The 24,427-nt window shown below is 38.7% G+C and overlaps 1 protein-coding gene and 1 long non-coding RNA gene across 3 annotated transcripts; both read left to right on the forward strand.

Annotated features, from left to right (window-relative positions):
• The first annotated feature begins 11,027 nt into the window (after positions 1-11,027).
• LOC109051390 lies at positions 11,028-16,743 on the forward strand. The gene is made up of 2 exons (XM_042713991.1): positions 11,028-11,087; positions 14,907-16,743. The coding sequence occupies exons 1-2, from the start codon at positions 11,077-11,079 to the stop codon at positions 16,498-16,500; spliced, it is 1,605 nt and encodes a 534-aa protein (XP_042569925.1). The 5' UTR covers positions 11,028-11,076; the 3' UTR covers positions 16,501-16,743.
• A 3,696-nt stretch (positions 16,744-20,439) lies between these two features.
• LOC109053125 lies at positions 20,440-21,517 on the forward strand. 2 transcript variants are annotated; one of them, XR_006153533.1, is made up of 3 exons: positions 20,440-20,484; positions 20,861-20,973; positions 21,327-21,517. It is a non-coding gene; the product is annotated as an uncharacterized LOC109053125 (long non-coding RNA). The 2 variants fall into 2 exon arrangements; XR_006153534.1 differs by having other exon boundaries at positions 21,345-21,517.
• The last annotated feature ends 2,910 nt before the right edge of the window (positions 21,518-24,427 follow it).

Genomic DNA, 24,427 nt, shown 5'->3' on the forward strand with positions numbered 1-24,427 from the left:
CTATAGACTGCGAATAAGATTTCAGTTTCACATTTTGCGTATGCATTACAAAGTTAATTATTTTTTTACATGCAATGATACTAAATAAAACCAAAAAAGATTTGTGATGAAGAAAAAATATGTAGACAAATAAGAATAAATGTTGGGCATGGCACTCAGCATCATGCGCGCCACACAAATCTTGCACTCTGATATTTTAAGGAACAGAATACACTTCTGCATTTAAATGCGGCTGCAATTTATTTTTTTTATTTTTTTTGAGCTTTAATTAAATTGTATGAAAGCAAGTAAAGAAGGCTCCCTTTAAAATCACTGAAGTTGTCAATTAATGAAGCTCTTTTTTTACATCGTGTGCACTTTGTTGATTATAATTAGAGAACTTGAGTTTAAACGTGAGGACATTTTATTAATCCGTCCATTCTTTAGAGCTTTAATGATTTAGCTAAATTGTGGCCAGGTTAAATTTATTCGTTTCTTGTTTGAGTTTGGCCTAAATAATGGGAGCGAAATTATTCAGTGCCTCACGTTTCACTAAAATAATGGAAATAATTTATAAAACAGGCAACAATTTTTTAATCAGTGTACAGACAGATATCTTTTCCCCAAGTAGTTATTTGTCAAAATAAATGACAGGTAACGAAAAAAAAGTATGTGCGTTTTTCATTCTGTTTTATTCGTTCTAAGAAACGAACATAACTTATTAAGTTGGCTACTAAAGTTTCATCTGTGAATATTAAATATTTTAACTACAGTGTTTTTCTTTAATTTTCCACTGACTGCAGCCGTCAAATGTAACACACCAGTGAGGTAATGCTGACAGCTATTTGCGAAAATGTGCTTTGATGCGTTTGTCTGATAACTTGTGGTTAAAGCACCACTCAGCAGTCAAAAGCTGCAAATGCCCTTTGCAGACGCGACGGCAGCGCTCGCGGCGGTAGAAGGCACACTCTGGTTGGCCACCTACTCACCGCCCACTTTATTGGGTACACCTGTTCAATTGCTTGGTAACACAAATTGCTAATCACCCAATCACATGGCAGCAACTTGCTGAAATTCAAACCGAGCATTAGAATGGGGAAGAAATGGGATTTAAGTGACTTTTGAATGTGAAATGGTTTTTTGTGCCAGACGGGCTGGTCTGAATATTTCAAAAACTGCTGATCTACTGGGATTTTCATACACAACCATCTCTAGGGTTTACAGAGAATGGTCCGGAAAAGAGAAAATATCCAGTGAGTGGCAGTTATGTGGACGAAAATGCCTTGTTGATGTCAGAGGAGAATGGGTAGACTGTTTAGAGATGATACAAAGGCAACAGTAACTCAAATAACCACTTGCTACAACCAAGGTATGCAGAATACCATCTCTGAACGCACAACATGTCGAACCCTGAAGCAGATGGGCTACAGCAACTGAAGACCACACCGGGTGCCGCTCCTGTCAGCTAAGAACAGGAAACGGAGGCTTCAATTCACACAGGCTCACCAAAATCGGACAGCAGAAGATTGGACTGATGAGTCTCGATTTCTGCTGCGACATTCAGATGGTAGGGTCAGAATTTGGTGTAAAGAACATGAAAGCATGGGTCCATCCTGCCTTGTCTCAAAGGTTCAGGCTGGTGGTGGTGGTGTAATGGTGTGGGGGGTTTTTTTTGGCACACTTTGGGCCCCTTAGTACCAACTGACTATCATTTAAATGCCACAGTGTACCTGAGTATTGTTGCTGACCATGTCCATCCCTTTATGATTACAGTGTACCCATCTTCTGATGGCTACTTCCAGCAGGATAATACATAGTCACAAAGCTCAATTCATTTCAGACTGCTTTCTTGAACATGACAATGGAGTTCACTTTACTCAATGGCCTCTATAGTCACCAGATCTCAATCCATAGAGCAGCTTTGGGATGTGGTGAAACAGGAGATTTGCATCATGGATGGGCAGCCAACGAATCTGCAGCAACTGTGTGATGCTATCATGTCAATATGGATCTATGCCAAAAAGAATTAAGGCATTTCCTAAGGCAAAAGGGGGTCCAACCCGGTACTAGCAAGGTGTACTTAACTCGCTTGAGTGTGAAACTGAGAAAAATGACTTTAAAGTTTTTTACTTGTCCAGCCAAATGGGTAGAACACTGGAAATTTAACAATTAGATGTTTTAGTAATGAAAATGATCTACATTAAGAAATTGTGAGCTAAAAGCTTGATTTTTACCCCTATTTTGAAGTTAATGTACTCTGCCTTTGCATTGTCTGCAAAACGTGAGAAGTCACACCAAGGCAAAAGGCAGTAGCTTCCACATTATCAATATTTGGTTGTTGATCATCATTTATCATCATAATCATTTACAAAATCATTAAAGTAACACCTGTATAAAATCTAGTGATCATGGGCTGTGTCGTATAGGCTATTGCATAGTTATGTGACCGATTTTTTTGTTTTTTTGACCGTAACAAGCAGACTAAAAGTTAAACGTGTGGATACAGTGGATACCAATTTATTTACTATGGTCAGTAATGTCAAAGAATGCTAGACATAACATAATTGCTTTTATATTGACTTGAAATAGCCTAACCTAAAAGAATGACTTGTGAATTGATGTGAATGCCAGCAAGCAGGAATAATGCTCAAAATGCTTGTGGATTCAAACCAGCGAAGTGGAATCCTTCAGATGCCCAGTGATGAGAGGGTGGACCGGAGGATCTGATGATTGACAGTATCAAAAGCAGCGGAGAGATCCAGCAGAATAAGAACTGATGATTTGGAGTCAGCTTTTGCCATCCTCAAGGCTTCCATGACTGATAGTTATGCAGTCTCAGTTGAATGGCCACTCCTGAAACCTGACTGTTTAACGTCCAGTTTGTTGCTCTGTGAAAGAAACAATGATACCTGCTTGAAAACAATTAATTCGAGAGTTTTTGCTATGAAAGGAAGGAGAGAGACAGGTCTGTAGCTATTTGTAATTGAAGTGTTTAATGTAGGTTTTTTTGAGCAGGGCGGTTACCCGAGCCTGCTTGAATGCAGTGGGGAAGGTGCCTGTGAGGAGAGATGTGTTGATTATGTGTGAGAGTGCTGGTAAAAGCATAGGAGAGATTGCTTGGAGAAGGTGTGAGGGGATTGGGTCTAGAGGGCATGCTGTAGGATGGCTGGAGAGGAGAAGTTTTGAAATTTCTCAAAGTTAAAAGAAAAAAACAGTGATGTGACATACAGCCAAGTATGGTGACCCATACTCAGAATTAGTGCTCTGCATTTAACCCATCCAAAGTGCACACACACAGCAGTGAACACACATACACCATGAACGCACACCCGGAGCAGTGAGCAGCCATTTATGCTGTGGTGCCCGGGGAGCAGTTGGGGGTTCGGTGCCTTGCTCAAGGGCACCTCAGTTGTGGTATTGCCGGCCCGAGACTTGAACCCACAACCTTAGGGTTATGAGTCAAACTCTCTAACCATTAGGCCACGACTTCTGCCTCAGTAAGGAGACAGAAGGAGAAGATGGGAGTTTTAGCAGTTGGTGTTGTTGGGTTGAAGCTCTGAGTGTGGGGGGCTGAGAATTGACTACTGGTTGTTCTAGTTTTGTCTGTGAAGAATGTGGCAAAATCATCAGCTTTTATAGAAGTGGTGGGAGGTGGTGGAGGGGGACAGAGTAGAGAACTGAATGTTTTGAAGAGATAACATGTGTCTGGAGCACTGTTGATCTTGTATGAAGATTAGGCAGTATGGACTTCAACAGAGAAAGATGAAAGCAAAGACTGATACATACTCAGGTCTGATGGATCTTTTGATTTGTGCCATTTTCTCTCTGCTGCCCTGAGTTTGGTCCGATGCTCACAAAGAACACTGGATAACCAGGGGTTAGAAGGGGCAGGCCATGCTGGCCTGGAGGAGAGAGGACAAATATCGTCAAGACTAGAGGTTAAAGTAGAGCATAAAGTGTCAGATGCTGCATTCACATCCAGAGATGAGAAATGGGTAGGTGAGGGAAGAGAGGAGGATACTACGGAGGAAAGATGGGAGAGGAAAAGGAAATGTAGTGTTTCATCTAAAAGTAACTGGTATAGGGGTTGTAAATGTAAATGTAAATGTAAATGTAGTTTAAATGTAATGAAGAAATGGTCAGAGATATGTTGGGGTTTTACTAAAATGTTGTCTGCAGTACAAATACGTGTGTAAATTAAGTCAAGTTAGTTGCCTGATTTGTGTGTGGTAGTAGTGGTAAGGCGTTTCAGATCAAGTGAAGCAAGGAGTGAATGGAAGTCTGTAGCATAAGGCTTGTCTAGATGAATGTTGAAGTCGCCAAAGACTAACAGTGGACTGCCATCCTCCGGGAATGAGGACAGCAGCCAATCCAGCTCCTCTAAGTAGGTGGCTAAAATTTGCCCAGGAGGGCGGTAAATTACCACAACCTGGAGTTTTATAGGAGCTGTTACAGTTGTAGCAAATTAGCTCAAAAGGAAAATGTATATAAATAATTACAATTAGTTGATGATTAATACATTTATATGAGCTGCCAGTAATAATAATAATAAACTTTATTTTATAAAGTTCCTTTAAAAGCAGCTTCTCAAAGTGCTGAACACAATATAATCAATACAATAAAAAACAATACAAAATCAACACGCAAATGCAAGTTTAAAAAAAAATGTCTAAGTTGAACCTTAAAAACATCATAATTCTGAGTGTCTCTAAGTTCAAGAGGCAGAGAATTTCAAAGTACAGGAGCATAGAAAGAGAAAGCCTTATCACCCATAGACTGAAAGGCTATGTGTTGGAGCCCACCGGGCACATCCGCACCGGCTCAGGCTCTCCACATGGGCCACAATCAGAAGATTTAGCAGAAGACCTAGCAGAAGAAGAACATGGGCAGAACTGTGTGTGAACCCTTTAAGGTCTGAGAAGATTCACGCCTCTCAGGATGGGTTTTTCCAATGAGAAAGTCTCACATTCCAAGTGGGAGGTTGGATATACTGGGGAGTTTTATGACCCTTTGTCTGAGAGTATGGTAATTTGCACATGGAACTCGATTGAGTGTTGATGCAAAATTACTAAAGATTCTTAGAACACTTATATATTGCCTATGTACCAACATATAATATACACTCTCGTTTATTTCATCAGAAGACCAATCAATAGATTCTTAACACGGTTAGATTACGTATACTGTAGATAAGATTACATGAACGAATGGTTCCATCATGAGCATGCATAAAACAGTATACAATACAAAAGACAATAAACAACAACAGTAACAACATGACCTGGGGATATGCATGATAGGAAGGTCATAGAAAAAATTGTCTATAAATTAATGAAATAAGTTGTTTCCTATAGCAGTATGTGTCTGTTTTAGAGAGAATTGAGTAGGAGGAAGATTCTCTCTACATACTTTTAGGTCGTAAAAGTTTATCTGATCTGGCTGAGGGGTCCTGGTTGCCACGCTTCTGCTGCTGTGGCACAGACATCAGATAAATACCCCTAAACAAAGCAGGAGACACAGAAATCACAATATACTGTAGCCAATATGCATATGCTGCTGTGTGTAAGAATATTAGCTGTTGTATGAGCATAAACAAGACTGGATTGGACAAAACACCCCCTAACAAGCAGATCTACTGCCAAAACATATGTACTACCATGCCGAATGACTTGGCTTTAGCTTGAAACGTGCATTGTGTCGTTAACAAATATGTTGCAATCTGATAGAGATAAGGGAAAAAAAAACAACCACCTGATCAAGTTTCATAATTTCAAGTCATTCGAAATTGCCATTGACATAACCCTTTATGCTCTTATTTGTACAAGTGAAAAGCCATTATGAGCAATAATAAATGACAGCAACATGCCCTTGACACTCCATGCAGCTGAAATCAACCACACATATTAAGCATAATTCGCATGGCTAATGAAAACATCACACTTGGAAATAAGTCAATGCTTCACTGAGGTTACTCAGCTAAATATGTTTATTTTACTTTACCTGCTCTCATATCCTCAGTTACATACAATAGACTGTTTTTTGCTGCAGTATAAACTAGGGGTTGCACGACTACTGATTTCTGCTAGTCGATTACTTATTTAAAAAATACTCGAGTTACCCGACTACTCGTGGTTCATGCTACTGTAAATGAAGAGACATTAAATAGTTTTTATCAATAAACGTTTATTAATTAACTAATTAATTAATAGCCTAATGCAACAATTACATATACGTTAACTGTCAAAACTTTATAATTATGACATTACATATTTTAATTTTCATGTAACCAGTATTTGTATCTGTAACAGTCACAAAATTATTTGTATCTGTTTTCGGATAAAACCAGGTGTCGTACAGTTACTTGATAAGACCATTATGACTATCTTTTTTCCCGTAGTTATCACTGAACAAATATGCTGCGTTAAAGTAAAATAATTATTCATTTCTAAAAAATAAATTGATATAAGCAGAGATGTCACGACAAACGTTTAGTGATCATTTGAACACGACTGAATGAATTCAAGGTGCACATTTTCATTACGCAGAATTCTCTAAGCGAGTCTTTTTGAACTTACTAAACAAATGTGCGTGTGCCACGCAAACCAGCCAAAAATAAAGAAGCAAACATAGAAAATGTATTTGCATCTAAGTTGACTATTAGCCTACTTTTAAGAGAGAGAACTGGTTTGGTTTTTGAGAGACTGAGGCGCGCAACACGGCTGATTGATTGGTGAGTGCGCTGTGTTATTCCATTCATTCATGTATTATTTCGTAGCCTACGGTTTAAATAATTGCCTTTTAATAAATACAAATAATAGACCGTGTATGATGTATTATTAAAGGTGATATTACTCTTGCCAAGCTCTGATTTCTGAAAGATGCACGGAGAGGCAACATAAATGCGGTGTTTGGTTTGCTCTCTTTTCGTTCATAAAGTTTATATTCATTCACTTCACACACTCATTATTGCGTGACTTTAGAGGTCTGTGTATAATATTGCGCTGATCCTATGGCTCAACTGTTATCTAGCAAACAGCAGAGTGTGCCAGCCTCAGCCGAATATTCAGGCAGAATTATTCCTTATCCGTTATTCATTTTTGAAGACATTATCCGTGCCATTCCGAATGAGGTATTCGGCTTCGGGCACACCCTAATTATTAAATTACATATTTTAATTTTACATGTAACATAGAGAAAGTGATAGAAAATAACATCTACACGCAATATTGTAATTCTGTAATTTGCGTTGTAGGCAAACTGTGCATGCATTATGGTTAATGCACGCTCGAGTAGTCGATTGTTTCCGACAGCGCCGACTAGTGGTTAAAGTAGTCGATCACTCGACTACTCGACTAGTCTGTGTAACCCCTAGTATAAACACAGTTGCATAAATACTGCTGCTTAAATCCTTAGTAATTCACTCCTGCATTTAAAAACATCTTCTAAGGCATAACTGCAAAAACCCACCTTTTAAAATAACTTTACTTTAAATAAGATTATTTTTATTTTCAATGTTGATGTTAACATTAATGTTGATAAAAATACTGCCTGTGTTGTCATTTTCTTTTATTTTAACAAAATGCCATCTACATGATTTTCTTTAAAGTAGATTTTTTTTATTTATTGAATTACAGGGGATTACACACAATCCAACAAGTATGACATTCAAGGATCAACAAACACTAACAGAATGGACTGGGGTTTTTAAACTCAAGATAACGAGGGAACTAAGGAGACACATCTGGAATAAAATTAACAATCAAACTAATCAGACTGGGGAGAAACTGGGACATGGAACACAACAAAACAGTCCAGGGGCATAACATTACTCCCCCCCCTCCCATAAAGTGTACTTGCACCGTAGAAACAACATGGGGAGGGAGTGGGTGGGAACTAGGGAGGAAGCTCAGGAGGAGGAGGGATATCTGGGAGGAGGGCAACAGGCAGAGACCAGGGAGAAAACAATGGAGGGAGGAGCCAGGAGGGGCTTGGAGCAGGAGGAGTCCAGCTGGACCCAGGCCACAGCCATGATGTCAAACCACGGTGGAGCCAACGGAGGGAGAAGCCATGGATGAGGTGCGTGAGGTGGTGAGCCAACGTGTCAGGGAGATACCGAGGATCCGGGGGGACAGGGTGGAGCCGAAGGCTCTGGCGACCAAGGCGGAGGTGGAGTTTCGCAGCAGAGCCAGAGTAACAGAGGACCAAGGTGGAGCTGGCGTTAGGAAGGAGCCCAACCGAGACGGTGGGATGGAGCGACGAGGCGCAGCCAGAGGAGAGGAGTCCAGAGGCGATGGCGAGTTGGGCCGAGGGAAGTCCGAGTCAGAGGGCGAGTTGGGCCGAGCTCTGACTTCGGCGATGCTGGAGGATGGCAGTCCCATGAGGCTCGCACCGCAATGATGGTGGGCTGAGAGCGAGCAGAAGGGCTGCCAGACGACAGTGGTGGAGGAGGCAGGAGCGGGTGGGAGGGTGGGTATTTTCGAGAAGCGGGCACTGGAGGATCAGAAGCCCCCTCATGGCTGGACGAGGGAACCAAGGATGAAGGAGGGCTGGATGGGACCAGCAGAGACGACTGAGAGAGGAGAGGAGGCAGTTCAATCTCCAGTTCAGATTCCCAGTCTATTAGATCCCCCTCCTGGTTTTGGCACCATCACTGTTCCATACTCAGCCCCCTCTTTCTCCCTCATGATGGGCTCTGTAGCCGGCTCTCGCACCGGGAAATTGCTGTCTGTCATCGGTGGGCTCGGGCTTATGCTCCGTACCATGGGGAGATGGTGGGCTGGGCTCTGGGTCAGGAGTGGCACTGGTGATAAACTCCTGGGAACCAGCAGGGAACTCAGATCAATTTCTCACCAGGGTCCACTCCAAAAAGGCATTCAAATTCGCTCTTGGACCGTCCTTGGATGACAACGCTCTGAACGCGATGTTCAAATTGGCGTCGTAGAACGCACAGAGTGCTTCGTCCGGGTAGTTGGTGAGGGTTGCCAGTACACAGAACAGTCTGGTGTGGGCCCCGAGTGAATTCTCAGAGGTATTCTGGGCGAAGGAGGGGATCCATGGGAAAACACGACGGAAACAAAAACAAAGAAAAAACTCAAAACAACAATGGAGGGTAGACAGGGAGGTTACTGTTTTGGTCGGTCCTTCTGTCACAATTTGTGATGGCAAGGAGCGAGGAACGAGGAGACGCAGGAGATTTCACAGTAAACACAGTCTTTAATCCAAGGAATCACAGGGGAATACACACAATCCAACAAGTATGACATTCAAGGACCGACAAACACTAACAGAATGGACTGGGGTTTTTAATGAGGGAACTAAGGAGACACACCTGGAATAAAATTAACAATCAAACTAATCAGACTGGGGAGAAACTGGGACAAGGAACACATCAAAACAGTCCAGGGGCGTGACAGTATATCGTCAAAATTTGGCTGTGGTAGAAGATTGAGGTCCACCAGGTCCACAAACACCAAAGTGGAATCTAAAAAGTGTTAAAATTATTGTATATGTATATTTGTAAATTTATTCTTTAATGTATTATCTTTGATTATCACTAAGCAATTTCTGACCAGGGTCCCTTTCATGTATCCCCCTCATTTAAGGTAAATACTACTTTTTTTCCCTTCAATAATTCATTTGAAAATGAGAATTATTTCATTATGTTTGGTAGGGGTGTCGCGATATACCGGTATTGATGATAACGGTGATATTGAAAGCAACAATTATCGATATCGTGTTAATTTAGTGTGTTATTATATACACCAGTATTAGCAATAACTGCAATATTTAAAATGAACACTTCTCTTATGATAACACCACATGTAAATACTCCAGCGCCAGGACCTGGTTGAGCTCCCAGGTGGCAGTATTGTGCCTTAACGCTGACATCTGTCACACAAGAAGAAGATGCAATGTTCGCAGCTACTCCGAGGAGAGCCATGTTCATCAGAGTAAGTTGCCATTATTTTACTAGTCATAGAATGGGCAACGTTATATTAACCTGTTAACAGCGGTTTTCTGTGTTCATATATTTAAGTAAAGGGCGATTATTTTAATAAGTACCGCATTTTCTTTACTCGTCTTGTTTTTGTATTTGCAATCAATACGGCCTGTGCTTAGTAACTTATTTGTTCATATCTTTTAACAGTTACACGATTAAAACTAATCTTGAAAAACTGAGCGAGCACATTGCTATATTAAACTCTGTAAAATGTTAAGTTGGTCGCAGTGCCATGCACTTAATGCCTCATCTGCAGTAATTCTTTAACTAATGTTAACTAATGAACATTATTGATTACATTAGTTAACATATATAAATAACATAAATAATGAACAATATTTCCACAGCATTTATTAATCTCAGTTCATGTTAATTTTAGCATTTACTTATGCATTATTCAAATCACAAGTTGTGTTTGTAAACATTAATGCACTGTGAACTAACATGAACAATTAATGACTCTTTTTAACATTAACAAAGATTAATAAATTGTGTAATAAATATATTGTTCATAGTTCATTCATGTTAGTTAATACATTAATGTTAACAAATGACATCTTATTGTAAATTTTTACCATTAATATTTATTTATCACACTGTTGAACTATCTCCCCCCCCCAAGGTTTCTATAGATATCACAATATATCAATATTCTTGAATTCTTATGGCCACAATAACCGTGATATTAAAAATCTAATATCGTGACAGGCCTAATGTTTGGGTTTGATTTATTTTCTCGATAATCAGCAAAAACATTTTTAAAGCGCACACACAAATACACATAAATAAAACCAATGAAAAGCATGAAAACGTTTTATGTAGTGGATATTTATTCTTCAAGATATTTAATTACATATGACTATAATAAATGACATCTAATAAATGACACCATAGGATGAAGTGCAAATTTCTCACATACATAAATGTTCTTGGCTTTTTATGACATACTATTCAGATGACAGAAGGGAAATTTGGTTGGGAGGGACTTCAACCAGTTAGGCTTGTTAAATAAACCAGTATTTCAAAACTGATTGCTCAGACAGATGCTCCAGCACTAGGGCTTCAGTGAGGTGCACACTTTCAGTCCTGCTATCACAATGGATTCCAGGTGAGTTGAAATACTTCTGAAATTCTACAACTATGTGCTCACATCTTTTGCAGAATCTCACATATGATGACACATTTTAAAACATTGTGTCGAGTCGTTAAATTTTAAAACCACTGTGCTCTTTTCCATTCCACCATGCTGCGTCTCACATTTTTAAAAGCAAAAAACTGCCCCTTAAGCTGAAAACATACTTTGATTTTCATGCGCTTGTTTCTGTTGTTCGCTACCTGTGGACACAAAAATTCAATAAAGTAAAAATTGCACAAGTCTGGGAATTTAAATTCAAATATCCTTGGTTTGATTAGAAAGACAAGAGACTATTATATGTATAAAATAAGACAAAACACACATAACATCAACATGGAATATATGAAAGTACAATTATATTCCATTCATGAGATAAAATCAAAATAAAATATCAGCTCATCTGATATAATCCAATATTCTTTTACAGCTTTCTATGAAACATCAACTCAATAGTTCTCACACCCATTGTTTTAACTGAACTCTATCTGAACCTGCAGAAGATTTTTCTTTTTTTTTAATTATCATCAACCACTTTTCAAAGTATACAAAACAAATCACAATGTTATACATAGCCTATGGCATACTTTTAGAAAGCATAACAACCAAATATTATGAAACAGCAACAATAAAGCCTTTTTAAACAATGACACTTAAAATTAGAACTGAAATCTTGTTGCAACTGTGATCTCTCTCTCTCTATATATATATATACATTAAAGAGAACTTACAGAACTAGTATGGGCTTCTATTGGTGCTCAAGACTGACTTACAAAGGTGACTTTAATTTTATGTCTTCCCTCTGCAGCAAGATTTCTTGCCTGGCTGGGTATTAGGCTCATTACCAATAATCAGTTTCTTTAGCAATGCACAAGTGCTTTTAGTAAAACACTATTGCAATTTTTTTTTTAAACTTAAAGTAACACACATCACTATAATGGTGACTAGAGCAAAAACATTTTAAATAAAACATCAGCATTGACTACAGAGCTAAAACTCTGTTAACCTCAAGAACTTTTGTAGACATCTGACAGAAAGTCAAACTGATTAGTAACAAGTAAAGTTGATAATGCTATTTTTGGAGTTGTTAATCATCCTCCATCATTAAATAATCTTGAGAGATTTAATACCTTTTATTTCAGTTGATTTAATCTAAGTTTGTGGCTGAAACTTAGTTATAGTTCTTGTGTTTCTGCTCGCCTCTTCTCTCTTTTTTCTGTTCTTGTTGTTTGTATTTCCCAACAGTGATTCTTCTTGTTAACAGCGGGTGTTCATCACTAATGCTCAATCATCACTTGACTTGTTAATTTAACACTGGAGATTGTGCTTTTTGGTTCAGAGGTGTTTGATTGTGGTTGGAGCTAAACATTGCTGAACGGAAGCTCTCCAGGAGCAGGGTTGGAGACTCCTGGCATAAGCTGTCCACCATATAGGAACAATCAAATCTGATCCATGACCACTAGAGAGCAAGCTCTCTGAGCAATGAAAGTCACGGCATCGTCACTCAGAGAGGAGATGTCTACATTAGTAGTGCAGGAATGTCATCTCTGGCTGACAACAAAATTCACTTTCTTGACGCACCTATTACCAAGGCTGGCCTTTTTGGCGCCACTGTCAAGAGGCTTTCAAGCACATCCTACCTCTGTGTGATTTGTCTATGACAAAGCTGCCGAGGTGAACCTCTTTGTCCGCCTGTTGCTGAGGGCGCCCCCCTCTGGGCATCAACATCTGCTGCCAGCTTGGACGTAGCCATTGTGTCAAGTCCACTTCTTAGGGCACTGCCAAGTGTTCCAGGAAAACTGCGACCCAGGGATAGAGGGAACTGCTCTTTTTCAGAGGGTGGTGATACTCCCACTCCCTGCATGGAGGAGGGCCGGGGACAGACTAACTATTGACATCACTTGTTCTGCCACATTTTCACCAAAAAACACAGTTTTCTCTAAGTCTGTGTCACAAATGTAAGTTTCTGATAATGAGTGATGCAGTGCTTCCCCATTGTTGGTTCCAGCATTCTCAAATCACTATATGCCATTCACATCCCAGTGGAGCTCAATCATGCAGCGGATGTGATAATCATGAGAGCTTACACTGGAGACTGCTCAGGCTGCACCCCCCTCTTCTAGGCAGGTTTATTCTCTGAAGTGGAGTCTGTTAATTGAGTGGTGTTCTTCTCACCAATAAGACCCCAGGACATACCTGATCATTATAGTATTTTCCTTATTGCAGGTTGAAAGTGTATGTTGCTGGCATTGTGGCACATGGGAAAGCACTTGATTATCAGATTTCTAAGGGGGGCCAGGAGGCTAAATCCTCAAGACCCCATCCCCTCCTCTGATCTCTCTGTGGTCATGGCTGGACTACAGAGAGCTCTTTTTGAGCCACTCAAGTCAGTTGCACTTAATATCCTGTCCCTTAAGACAGTGTTCCTAACCAAGCTCACTTCCATCAAGAGGTTGGGGGACTTGCAGGCATTTTCAGTCGACGAGTTTCTCTTTTTTGGCAATCTTGTATGGGTATTTTTACATGCACAGTATTCCCTTTTAGGTAAACCCATGTCTTTCTCTTGACAGATTTCCTTCTGTCAATCCCTGCATTTGTAGTCATTCCACTCCTTTTAGGAACTACAGCAGTGGATCCTCCATGCAGTATGTAGTACTGTCCATTGGCCAATCCTTATGTGTATCCTCCACATGTAATCTCCTCTTGGGCAGAATGTTGCCCTGCTCCACAACATAAAGCGGTGTAAAAAAGAAAAAAAGGAATGGCCTTCCCCTAAGTAAGTTCTGCCTACTTGACTTTCATGAACTAAACTAGGGTTATCTGGCTTTCTTGGGGCATTGGGAAGGTTACAGTTTGCAACTGCTTCTGTCTTGCCAGCACCTGCATTTCCAGGTTTCGTAACACAGTTAATTGGTACTGCCATTTTTTCATAGGGACCCCATTACATCAAGATCAGCTTAACATCGAATGTGACTAACCGAAAGGGAACGTCAAGGTTATGTATGTACCTCTCTCCCTGAAGGAGAGAACAGAGACGTTATATCCCACTGAACTACTTCTGATTGGCCTGGACACATTCTCAGCTTCTCATCAAACCTGAATGAGTGGATGCATGCCAACATCTTATATAATCATATGTACAAAGAGTGGCTTGGCATGCAAATTCCTCTTACCAATATTCATTGGCCATTTCTTGTATTACTCAGAGGGGACTGGGCTCCATAGGGAGACCCCATTACATTAGTACTGACATAATTTCTTTATTCCCTCATTCAGGGAAATATGGTTACATAAGTTACCCAGACATTAACCTTTCAAAGGTGGCAGACACGTTATCATATCTGCAGCAATCAAATGTGGCATCAACATAAAAGTATCTATGATTGACATCACATTCAGTGTACACTAATGTCATGTGCTACATTTTTTCAAAAATATGTTTGAGCCAAAATAGATTGTAGAACCATTGGCAACATTGTCTTTCTATGATCAATATTTTTGAGAAATGGAGCCCTGTGGTCCACACACACACACACACACACACACACACACACACACACACACACACACACACATTGTTTTCACAAACAATTACAAAGAAATGGCAAGTAGCACACTGAAATAAAAGTGAAACAATTAAGCAGAAATATTGAAACTGCATTTTCTTGTAAAAAATGCTCCAATAGTTTTATTTACAACTTTGATATTTTTACAGTGCAGAACAGAGGGCCCTACAACTAATTAGGTCAAATTAACACAAAAATTCTGAGAAACATTTGCCTTCTTATTTTACAGACAGCCAAGTCTTCCACCACGCAGATCAACTCTGATACATCAAGGACCTCCAAAACGAATCCGTCTACATACAGAACGAAAAGTGCTTAATGAAAATGGGAAAGTCAGAAAATGGACGTATGGGAAAAAGGACACCAGTAAGCAAAACAAAATTGTTCTGTTGGTGGGAGAGACTGGAGCTGGCAAGACTACTCTCATCAACACCATGGTAAACTACTTACTAAAGGTGAATTTTGATGAAGAAATATGGTATGAAATCACAGAAGAAGAAGCTGGAGATCAATCAGAATCACAAACCTCTGAAATCACCATGTATGAGGTCTTTCCTGTAGAGAGTGCCCTAACTCTTACCATCATTGATACTCCAGGCTACGGAGACACTAGAGGACTTGAAAAAGATCTGGATGTTGCTGCGAATTTAGCCACTCTGTTTCAGAGCATTGATGGAGTTCGTGAAGTTGATGCCGTGTGTTTTGTGATTGAAGCATCTAAGAATCGTCTCTCAGACAGGCAGCATTACATTATCGGTTCAATTCTGTCTTTGTTTGGAAAAGACATTATGAACAACATTGTGTTTTTAATCACACACTCTGATGGTATGGCACCCAAAAACGTCCTCAGTGCTATCAATAAAGTTAAAATCCCTTGTAGACGAGATCGCAGTAACCAACCTGTTTATTTCTTATTCAACAATCGGCAGGCTGACGCCCGTCCTACTCAAGAGCGGCACATTCGTGCTCAAAGCGATGCCTGGGAAGCCAGCATGGACAGCATGGAGCATTTCCTTCAGTCTATGAATGAAATGAATAGAAGAAGTTTAGAAATGACTTCAGATGTCCTCATAGAGCGCATTCAATTAGAAGCGGCCATCTGCAACTTACAGCTGCGAATTCAGGAGAAGGAGCAGAAAAAAGCCGAAAAACTTCAGATTCAGGAGGCAATAAAACAAAACAAGGAGAAGATTGAAAACTGTAAAAACTTTGCTATTAAAGTCAAAAACACTATCAAAGAGAAGGTGCCCATTGAAAGTGCTTCATGGAAGAACAGGAAGGCGACGACCTGCACCGTCTGTGAGGAAAACTGTCATGAGTTTGACTGCTGGTGGGTTTCTGATCCCAGCAATTGTGAAGTCATGAAGAAAGGCTACTGCACAGTTTGCACTGGGAAGTGTCATCACAGCAAACATGTAAAAGAAAACAAGAAATACATAATCAAATCCTCATTTATGATGATGGAATTTGATGACATTAATAAGGAATATGAACAAGCTAAAGAAAAATCCAAGAGGTTTTCGATTATAATGGATTCGCTTGACAAAGATCTGCAGGAGCTTGAGGATCAAAAGCAAATTCTTCTGTTCAATGCTTACAAGACCATCAAGCATCTATCACAGATCGCATTAAAACCAGACTCGGCTTTCACTCTTAAGCATCTCAACTTCTTCATCCCCAGAGTGAAGGAGGCTGGGAAAGAAAACTGGGTCAGAGAGCTGGAGGAAATGAGGAGAACCGCTGAAGCTGAGGAAGCAAATAAAGATGCTCTGAGTTACCTTAAAGCTGGTCTGACAAAACTTTTCCTCGGTGGGCAAAGTTGAAATTCCTTCAATGGCGGGGAAAGAGTTAACAAATCAATAATACTTCATGACTTATTTTAAATTAGTATTTTGGGTACTGGATGATAACTAAAGAGAAAATGTTGCAAACAAACAGTAATTTGTTTCACCATTTTGTATTTTTAAATTCTGAAAATCCTTTCCTGTATTTTTCTTTTTGCTTATGGTTATTTTGTTCAGATTATCAGATTGTCTGTATATATAAATTGCTAAAATTAAAATAAATTTCAGACATCTCAAACTTGATATTTTCTTTATTTACATTTATGCATTTAGTAGACATTTTTATCCAAAGTGACTTACAGTGCATTCAGGCTATAATTAATTATTATTATTATTTTACCAGTATATTTTATTTCTATTTCAGTCAAGGTTTTCAGAGTCAAGCCAGCTGACCTCTTCAACTTCAGGTTTGTTTCTACAAGAAGTATATACTATAGCTTGGTAGAAAATTAAGGTGCTCCGATCAGAAGTTTTTGGGTTGAACATCGATCACTGGAAGATAAATTGGCTGACACAGGTCAGGATCACCAATCATGGGTGTATTATTTTTCTCAGGAAACATTATTTATAGGGATGCTTCAATAATTTTTTTTTTTTTTCAGACATTATTTATTTAGCCATTTTTCAACACTATTTTTATGTAAAGATATAAATCTGAAACTTCTAACTCATTTCCACAACTTTTTAATCAGCAATGCTAATGTAATGTAAAATTCTTGTGTGCAGGAAGTTGTTTTGGTTGCAAAGATATGCTTTTATTAAATTTAGCAAATACACAAACACTTTTCAACAAAGAAAAACCAAGAACACGTTGAGCTTAATAACAATACAGAAAAGCTAGTAAAACAAAGTTGACAGAGAAAGCAAGCACATTTAAATGAACCAAAATAAACACATTACAGTACAATAGAGAACAGCTCAAACAAAATCAAGAAAACATAAAAATACAGAGCTTAAAACTTACAACTAAGGGATCAGTTACAAGACACTATTTTCAACTAATAACTAAAAACCTTCCATCCATTTTGGCTGTTCATTTACATGACATGAGTTTTGGGAGCCTGAAAATGCAAATATTTAATAATAATTATACTGGTTTTTGAAAAAGATACATCTGTATTAAACAATGGAAACTCAAATTTGTGAAAATGCATAGCCATGCATATTATGTGTTCAAAAAGAGTATGTCAGAAGGCGCATAGTGTTTCTTTACCAAGTGACACTGCCAACTACTGGCCGGACATGCATAATACAGTGTTTATTAGTCATTTTCATGGGTCCATGTGAACGGAATGTTTTGACATTGTTGTTTGTGTAAACGTGTCCTTAAGTTCTAGCTAAATTTTTGGTCTGGTTTCATAGTCAAGACTATTATTGTAAAAGGTGTGTGGTTTATATTTGTACTTGCATCCATGAGATGAAGTTGAGAACCACAATTGGCCTGCTGTGACACATGCAGGTAAAAGGTTCAATTTAAACTACAGCCTAAAATTTTGGCTGTTAGCTTGTTTCACTTTCTGTAGATTGTCTAATAGTAATGAAATAGTTCACCTTCATTTGTTGGCTAACAACTGAATATGAGCTGATGCTAAACAAATTATTTTATTTGTTTAGATTAAATCAATTTAAAAAATTTTAATTTAAAAAAATTTTAATTTAAAATTTACACAACAAAGCCTGACAACTTTGTAACCTGTAAGATGAATGCACAATTGTAGAGGTGGCTGCTGGATGAAGCCATGTGAATACATAAAATGTCAAAGTTCTGGTGTGGACAGATTAAAATGGTTTGAAACAAACATCATTCAACTAATTAATTACTTATTAAACTCTTGTTTAGAGCCATTTGGAAAAACAAATAGTCCATTTATGATTATGACATCCTCAACTTAATGAATGTGAAACTTTGGATATTTGTGTAGACGTTATATGTGTAATAGTTGAATATGTGACACTAAAGCCGTTTTTCCACTGCTGGAACTTTACCCTAGGAACTAGGGACTTTGGGCTGGCACTCTGTGTGTTTCCACCGCAGGAACCAGGATCTAAATAAAGCTCTGGGTAAAAAAAAATGCCCCTCAGAAAGTCCCTGCTCGTGAGGTAGACTTTTTCAAAGGTCCAGAACTTTTGTGGGTGGGACTTGGGCGCTAAACATGCTGATTGGTTGAGTTCATGCAGCATTGTGATTTCAACCACCATTTATTCAGATCATTTTCAAAATATTACTGTTACTGTGTTACGGCAATTGCATTGGTTACCAACTATCAACATGAATTCCTAACCACAAACACAATACTGTCTTAATTTTCAATAAAACAGAATAAAATATTTTAAGCATAAATCATGATTTTGAGAAGCACTGATGTTGTTTTTGCCTCAAACTAGTGAATTAGTGCTCTAAGAACCACATGTGATTTTATGCCTTTTGGCGGTCCATTTAATAGCAGAAAGTCATAATTAACTACAGCCTTTGTTTGTTTTGGCTTTGCGTGTGTGTCTGTGTGTGGGTGAGGTCCTTTCAGTTGCAAGTAATAAAGACTGCTTGTATTAAAAACCAGTTACACACCTTTAATAGGCTGTGTGACATACTTTAAAGGGTGTGTGACATACTTTAAAACTTCTGTGCCAGGATAACATCTGCATGTAGGACCTAAACAAGGGAATTAAAACATGAACACTACCCACTACTCATGGTAAAAGAGGTCTTATCAAACATGCTAAATGTCAAAATCTTCTCGGTGGTAGATGCCAATCAAGGGTTCTGGATGATGAATGCTCTAAGCTGTGTGCATTTAAAACACTCACAGAAAGGTACAGTTTCCTGCATTTGATAAACAATGTAGATAATATATTAGCATTGAGTGAAACAATTCAAGAACACGATTACAGAATCAAAAAACTCCTGCAGGAGCAATCTCAAATTAATGAGGTAAGTCTATTCAAGGTTTGGGACCAATTATGTTAAGTTCCAGTTTTGTGTACTATATGCATTAAATATGAAATATTTTCTATTAAAATATGCAAGATGTGTTATTATCGTCCTCTAAAGTTACTGTTGAAAATATTAGCATTATTTTTTATGTGTCAGAACAAAAGAGAGGCTCTTGGGAGCACGCATAAACACCCTTTTGATTTTACCAGCAAAAACGTCCCCATTCCTTAACATAAAATCAGTTTATAGGCTTTCATAGACAACCTAGGAACTCAGGAAATGTTTTTTTTTTCTCAATATAAGCTGTTTAAACATTAGCAATGAGAAAGTGATTAATACAAGATTAATACATGCTAATTCTTACATATAAACAGTTTAAAACATAAAGTGTCATAAAACTCGATGACTGATTAAGTTGCCTGTGTAAAAACATTTGTCATGCTCAGACATGTTTCAACAGTTTGGTATTATTCCAGAAAGTCAAAAGTCAAATGTGGAAGTGAGAGACAGCATGAAGTTTGCCTATACTATCCTTCAAAGACTTTAGGAAGTCAAAATTAACCCAATTACTTTTTTTTTTTTTATAATACATGTTACTATCTTAATGTGAATGATTCTTCCATTTGGAGGATCTAATAATCTAATTTATCAACCTACAATGTTTGTGTGTGCTTTACTTTGTTTCTTTATTATTTGAAATGCTGTAGTCCTCTTTCTATATTTACTAATTTCCAAATATTCATTTAACATATATTATTACATTACATTTTCTGTTTACATCATGGATGACAAATTTGGAATTGTTCTTGTTTAAGGAAAATTAAAAGTGGAATTTGAACAACATAAAGTGCAAATTCTAATTTCAATGGCAGCAAAATATGTGGTTATTCATGAATGTGCAGTATGTTGTTCTTCCCCTTGTCTCCACCCTCCGCAAAGCAGCAGTATATATAAATGATATGAGTGTGTGTATATCTGTAAAGGACATCAGTGAGTATCAACAAGAACTTCATGCAAAGAAACTTGCCAAGGTATGAGAACTTTTTTCGTGCACTTTTCCAGTATGTAACGAGTATAATTAAAAAACAAAAAAAAAAATAACATGATCTCATATATTTTAGTTACACTAAAAATCATGATCTCATAATCTGAGATCAAATGTGCATTTAGTGTGGGGGGGTTCAAATTGGGGGGACACCCAGAGGGTCGCAAGGGGTCTGCAGTAAATTTGAGAGGCACTTTACATAAAAGCTGTAAACAAAGGCAAACACAACAATATAAGACAATACACTATATATAACAAGACAACAAAAAAAAACAACACAATAGAAAGCGAATCAAAGTAAAATCGATCCTGAAAAAGAGAAGTTTTAAAAATATCTAATGAGTTTGCATCCCTAATGTCAGCTGGGAGAGAATTCCACAGTTTTGGAGCATATGATGAGAAGGCTCTGTCATCCCTGAAACGAAGCTGTGTTTTTGGAAACAGCTAAGAGACCACCCTGAGAAGATCAAAAATTGTGAGTTGGCATGTAAGGTGTTAAAAGATCAGCCAGATACTGCTGAATAAAAGCCTAAATGAGATGAAGCGTACACATTTATGACATGAATAAAAATGAAAGTGTTGTTCCCATCATTTTATTCAGACTGTTTAGATTCTAAATTAAATTGAAAGCACGTTTGGTTTAGAGGCACTTTAGCCAGTTAGACTTGTTAAATTGTTATATTTTCTTTAAAGCTTTTTGTTCTAAAAGACACCTGACACAAAGGCTGTTGTGTAAGAATATTAATTTATATTTTAATTTAATAGTGAAATTGCATCTCTCAATATTTAAATATAGTATTTATTTATATACTCACTTTCTTACATGAGCTGTTTTGCTGTAAGCAGACTGGAGAGTGACAGTGAAAGTCTTCTGTGGGGAACACATTCAGTCCAGCGATTACCATGAGTTTTGGGTGAGTTGAAATTTATGTGCTTTCTACAGGATAATAATCCACGGCTAGTTGTGCACAGTGCACTACTCGATTTTAATGCACGACATGGTGGCAATAATCAACTGACGCATCCCTCCATTATGCACATTATTATTTAGTAGTGCACTCTATCATTCTGTTCACTTCAAATCAGACACAAGGAGAAATTAGTGAGGGAAGACTGCATTTATTTGAATGAATTACAACATTTATTTGAATTCGTTTTTGTGATATTTTTTTTATTTTTGAGAGAGAGAGAGAGAGAGAGAGAGAGAGAGAGAGATTGTGCATGTGCTCAGCATCTGTCTACTAATAGTCAATCAGTTTTAAAGTAGCAGGTTTAAACCCTTGTTGCTGAGAAATATAATTAGGGACAAAATAACAGGGGGAAGTTTAGGAGTATTCCAAGGGCCTGACGAGGGGAGTGGGGGCCTGAAATGCATTCCCAGGGGGGCCCCCGAGCCATCTGCTGTTCAGAGGGCCCAGAAACCATAGTGGCACTGTTGCGACACTTCAGAAGGGTTTGGATCCATTTGCAGCTTTATTAAGAATAGTCAGACAATACATGATCAAATACCGGCAAGGTAGCACAGCAGAGACCAGGCAGAGACAGAATCGTAAACCAGGCAGGAGATCAGGGCAGGCAGCTAGCAAACAGAGTCCAGGTGAAACAATCCAAGTCGGGGCAAGCAGATAATGATCAGAGAATCAGGAAACAGTCTAAGGTCAGATATACAGGAAACAAAACACGGGTATAACGCTCAGAAATGACAGCCAGGGCAAATCAAGACTTCACAAAGAGTCCATGTGATGGCATGGCTTATATGTGTGTGTGTGTGTTTGTGAGTAAAAATTGTCATAATTTGATGAGTGAAGAGATAGCACATAAAATGACAATTTCAATATTTAATCCTAAATGTCTTGTCTAAATGTCATTCAGACAAGAGCTCCTTCTACAAGGCAGCTTTATGCCCTGAAGTGACGTGTTCACTAGGTGGTGTGCCTCCCATGGTGAAGACCCACAGAGATGTGGCCTTGGGGCAATGCTTTTCATTTTTACAACAAGGCTGTCTGCCTCCACGCTAAAAGTTTACATTGTTGCCATTGCAGCTTACAACAATTTGGTTGATGGCAGATCTTTCGGAAGGCATGAGCTCATAGTTAGGTTCCTTAGAGGTGCTCGGGGAGTAAATCCATCAAGACTGCACACCTCATCCCCTCTTGGGATCTTTCTGTAGTCCTCTTGGGCTTACAGAAAGAACCGTTTGAGCCCTTGCAATCCATCGTGTTTAGTGCCCTATCAGTGAAGACAGAACTCAGCGTCTCTCAAGAGGGTGGGGGGCATACAGGCCCTCTCAGTTAGTGATGAGTGCCAAGAATTTGGGTCAGCCTACTCTCATGTTGTCCTGAGACCCCGGCATGGATATGTGCCCGAAGTTTTCACTACTCCCTTCAGGGACCAAGTGGTGAACCTGCAAGCATTTCCCTCCAAAGAAGGAAACCAAGCTTTGTCTCTGTTATGTCCAGTTCGCACTTTGCGAACTTATTTGGAATGGACACGAGTTTCAAATAATCTAAACAGCTTTTTGTTTGATTTCCCTTTTAGAGAAAGGGAAAGGTTGTAACAAATTAGCTCAAAGTGAGATGTACATAATTAATCATAACGGGTTATTATTAACTACATTCATCTTCAGGAATTACTTGTAGCATTATATCATTAATAGTACAATAAAATGATTTGTTAGTCCGCAGGTTAATCGTTTATTGACTCTAAGTAAAATAATTTCTCTGGCCACGAAAAATAATTTTACTACTAATACATTGCTCCCAGAGCACGTAACGAAACCAGAACGTTAAAGTGACCTCGTCCTGTGAGCAGCAAACACAGACAACCAAGTGTGAATACATATGGATGTTTATTAAACTACACTACAGGGGAACATGCAACATCTGACTAGACACAAACATACACACATACAAGGAAGCCATGAGAGAGAGAGCGCAGCAGAGAGAGAGAGAGAGAGAGAGTCATGGCAGAATTTACTCATAAACTAAATCACAACCTGTTAATAACCATCAAAGAATCTCATCTCCTTGATTAAAAGGGGTCAAAGCCTAGAAGCGCATCTAAATAGTTAACAAGCGGTTACTTGCATTTGGTTCTGTAGTTGCTGAGCAAAGTGTCCCGGTGCATGTATAATGCGTAGATTCCTGTTGAATCCTGTTAGGGGGTGAAACCTTCGTCATTTCATCCATGGGTTGACTGCTCCAAAGTGAATCAACAAAGTTGCTGAAAACTGCCAGAAGATCGGACTCCCCAGATGGGGAGTCACGAGGTGTCCAAGGTGATGGGTGTCTCCAGGGAACCGCAAGTTGAGAGAGACGCCTTTTGGGTGTGGAAGAGGTTTTATCTGGTTTCCCAGTAAACACCCCTTTTGGTTGGATTGACCAATAACAAGGCATATAGTTTCAGCGGAAAGTGTTTCTTTGTCTCAATGACACCTGATTTGCATATTTTATGAATGGAGTGATGAACTAGTTATCTGGTAACCCAAACTATGGTACAAATAGTATGATGCATTTTAGGCTCACATAATGTACATAATTGTTTGGGGAATAAAAAGCAGATCATTTTGATACCAAGGACAACATATGTCGAAGATCTTAAAGAAGAGATCCACTCATATACCTGAGTATAAGCATTGAGAGTCTAACTAATACAAATCAAGAATTGTAACTAGGCTACTACCATAGTGAAACATACAAATAATACATGCATATACCAGATACATATGTTACTGATTAATTATAGTCTAAATGAATAAAATGTGTGTGTGTGTGTGTGTGTGTGTGTGTGTGTGTGTGTGTGAGTTGGGTGCTCAGCCGGGCCCATTAGGTGTCTGACATCGAGTGCTATCTAGTTATCTCGGAATGTGTTTGAAGTTGGATGGGGAGACCTTAAAGAAGGTCTGCTCAGTATCTTCCAGATAATAGGGG

The sequence above is a fragment of the Cyprinus carpio genome, chromosome A24 (assembly GCF_018340385.1).
Source record: "Cyprinus carpio isolate SPL01 chromosome A24, ASM1834038v1, whole genome shotgun sequence".
Lineage (NCBI taxonomy): Eukaryota > Metazoa > Chordata > Actinopteri > Cypriniformes > Cyprinidae > Cyprinus > Cyprinus carpio.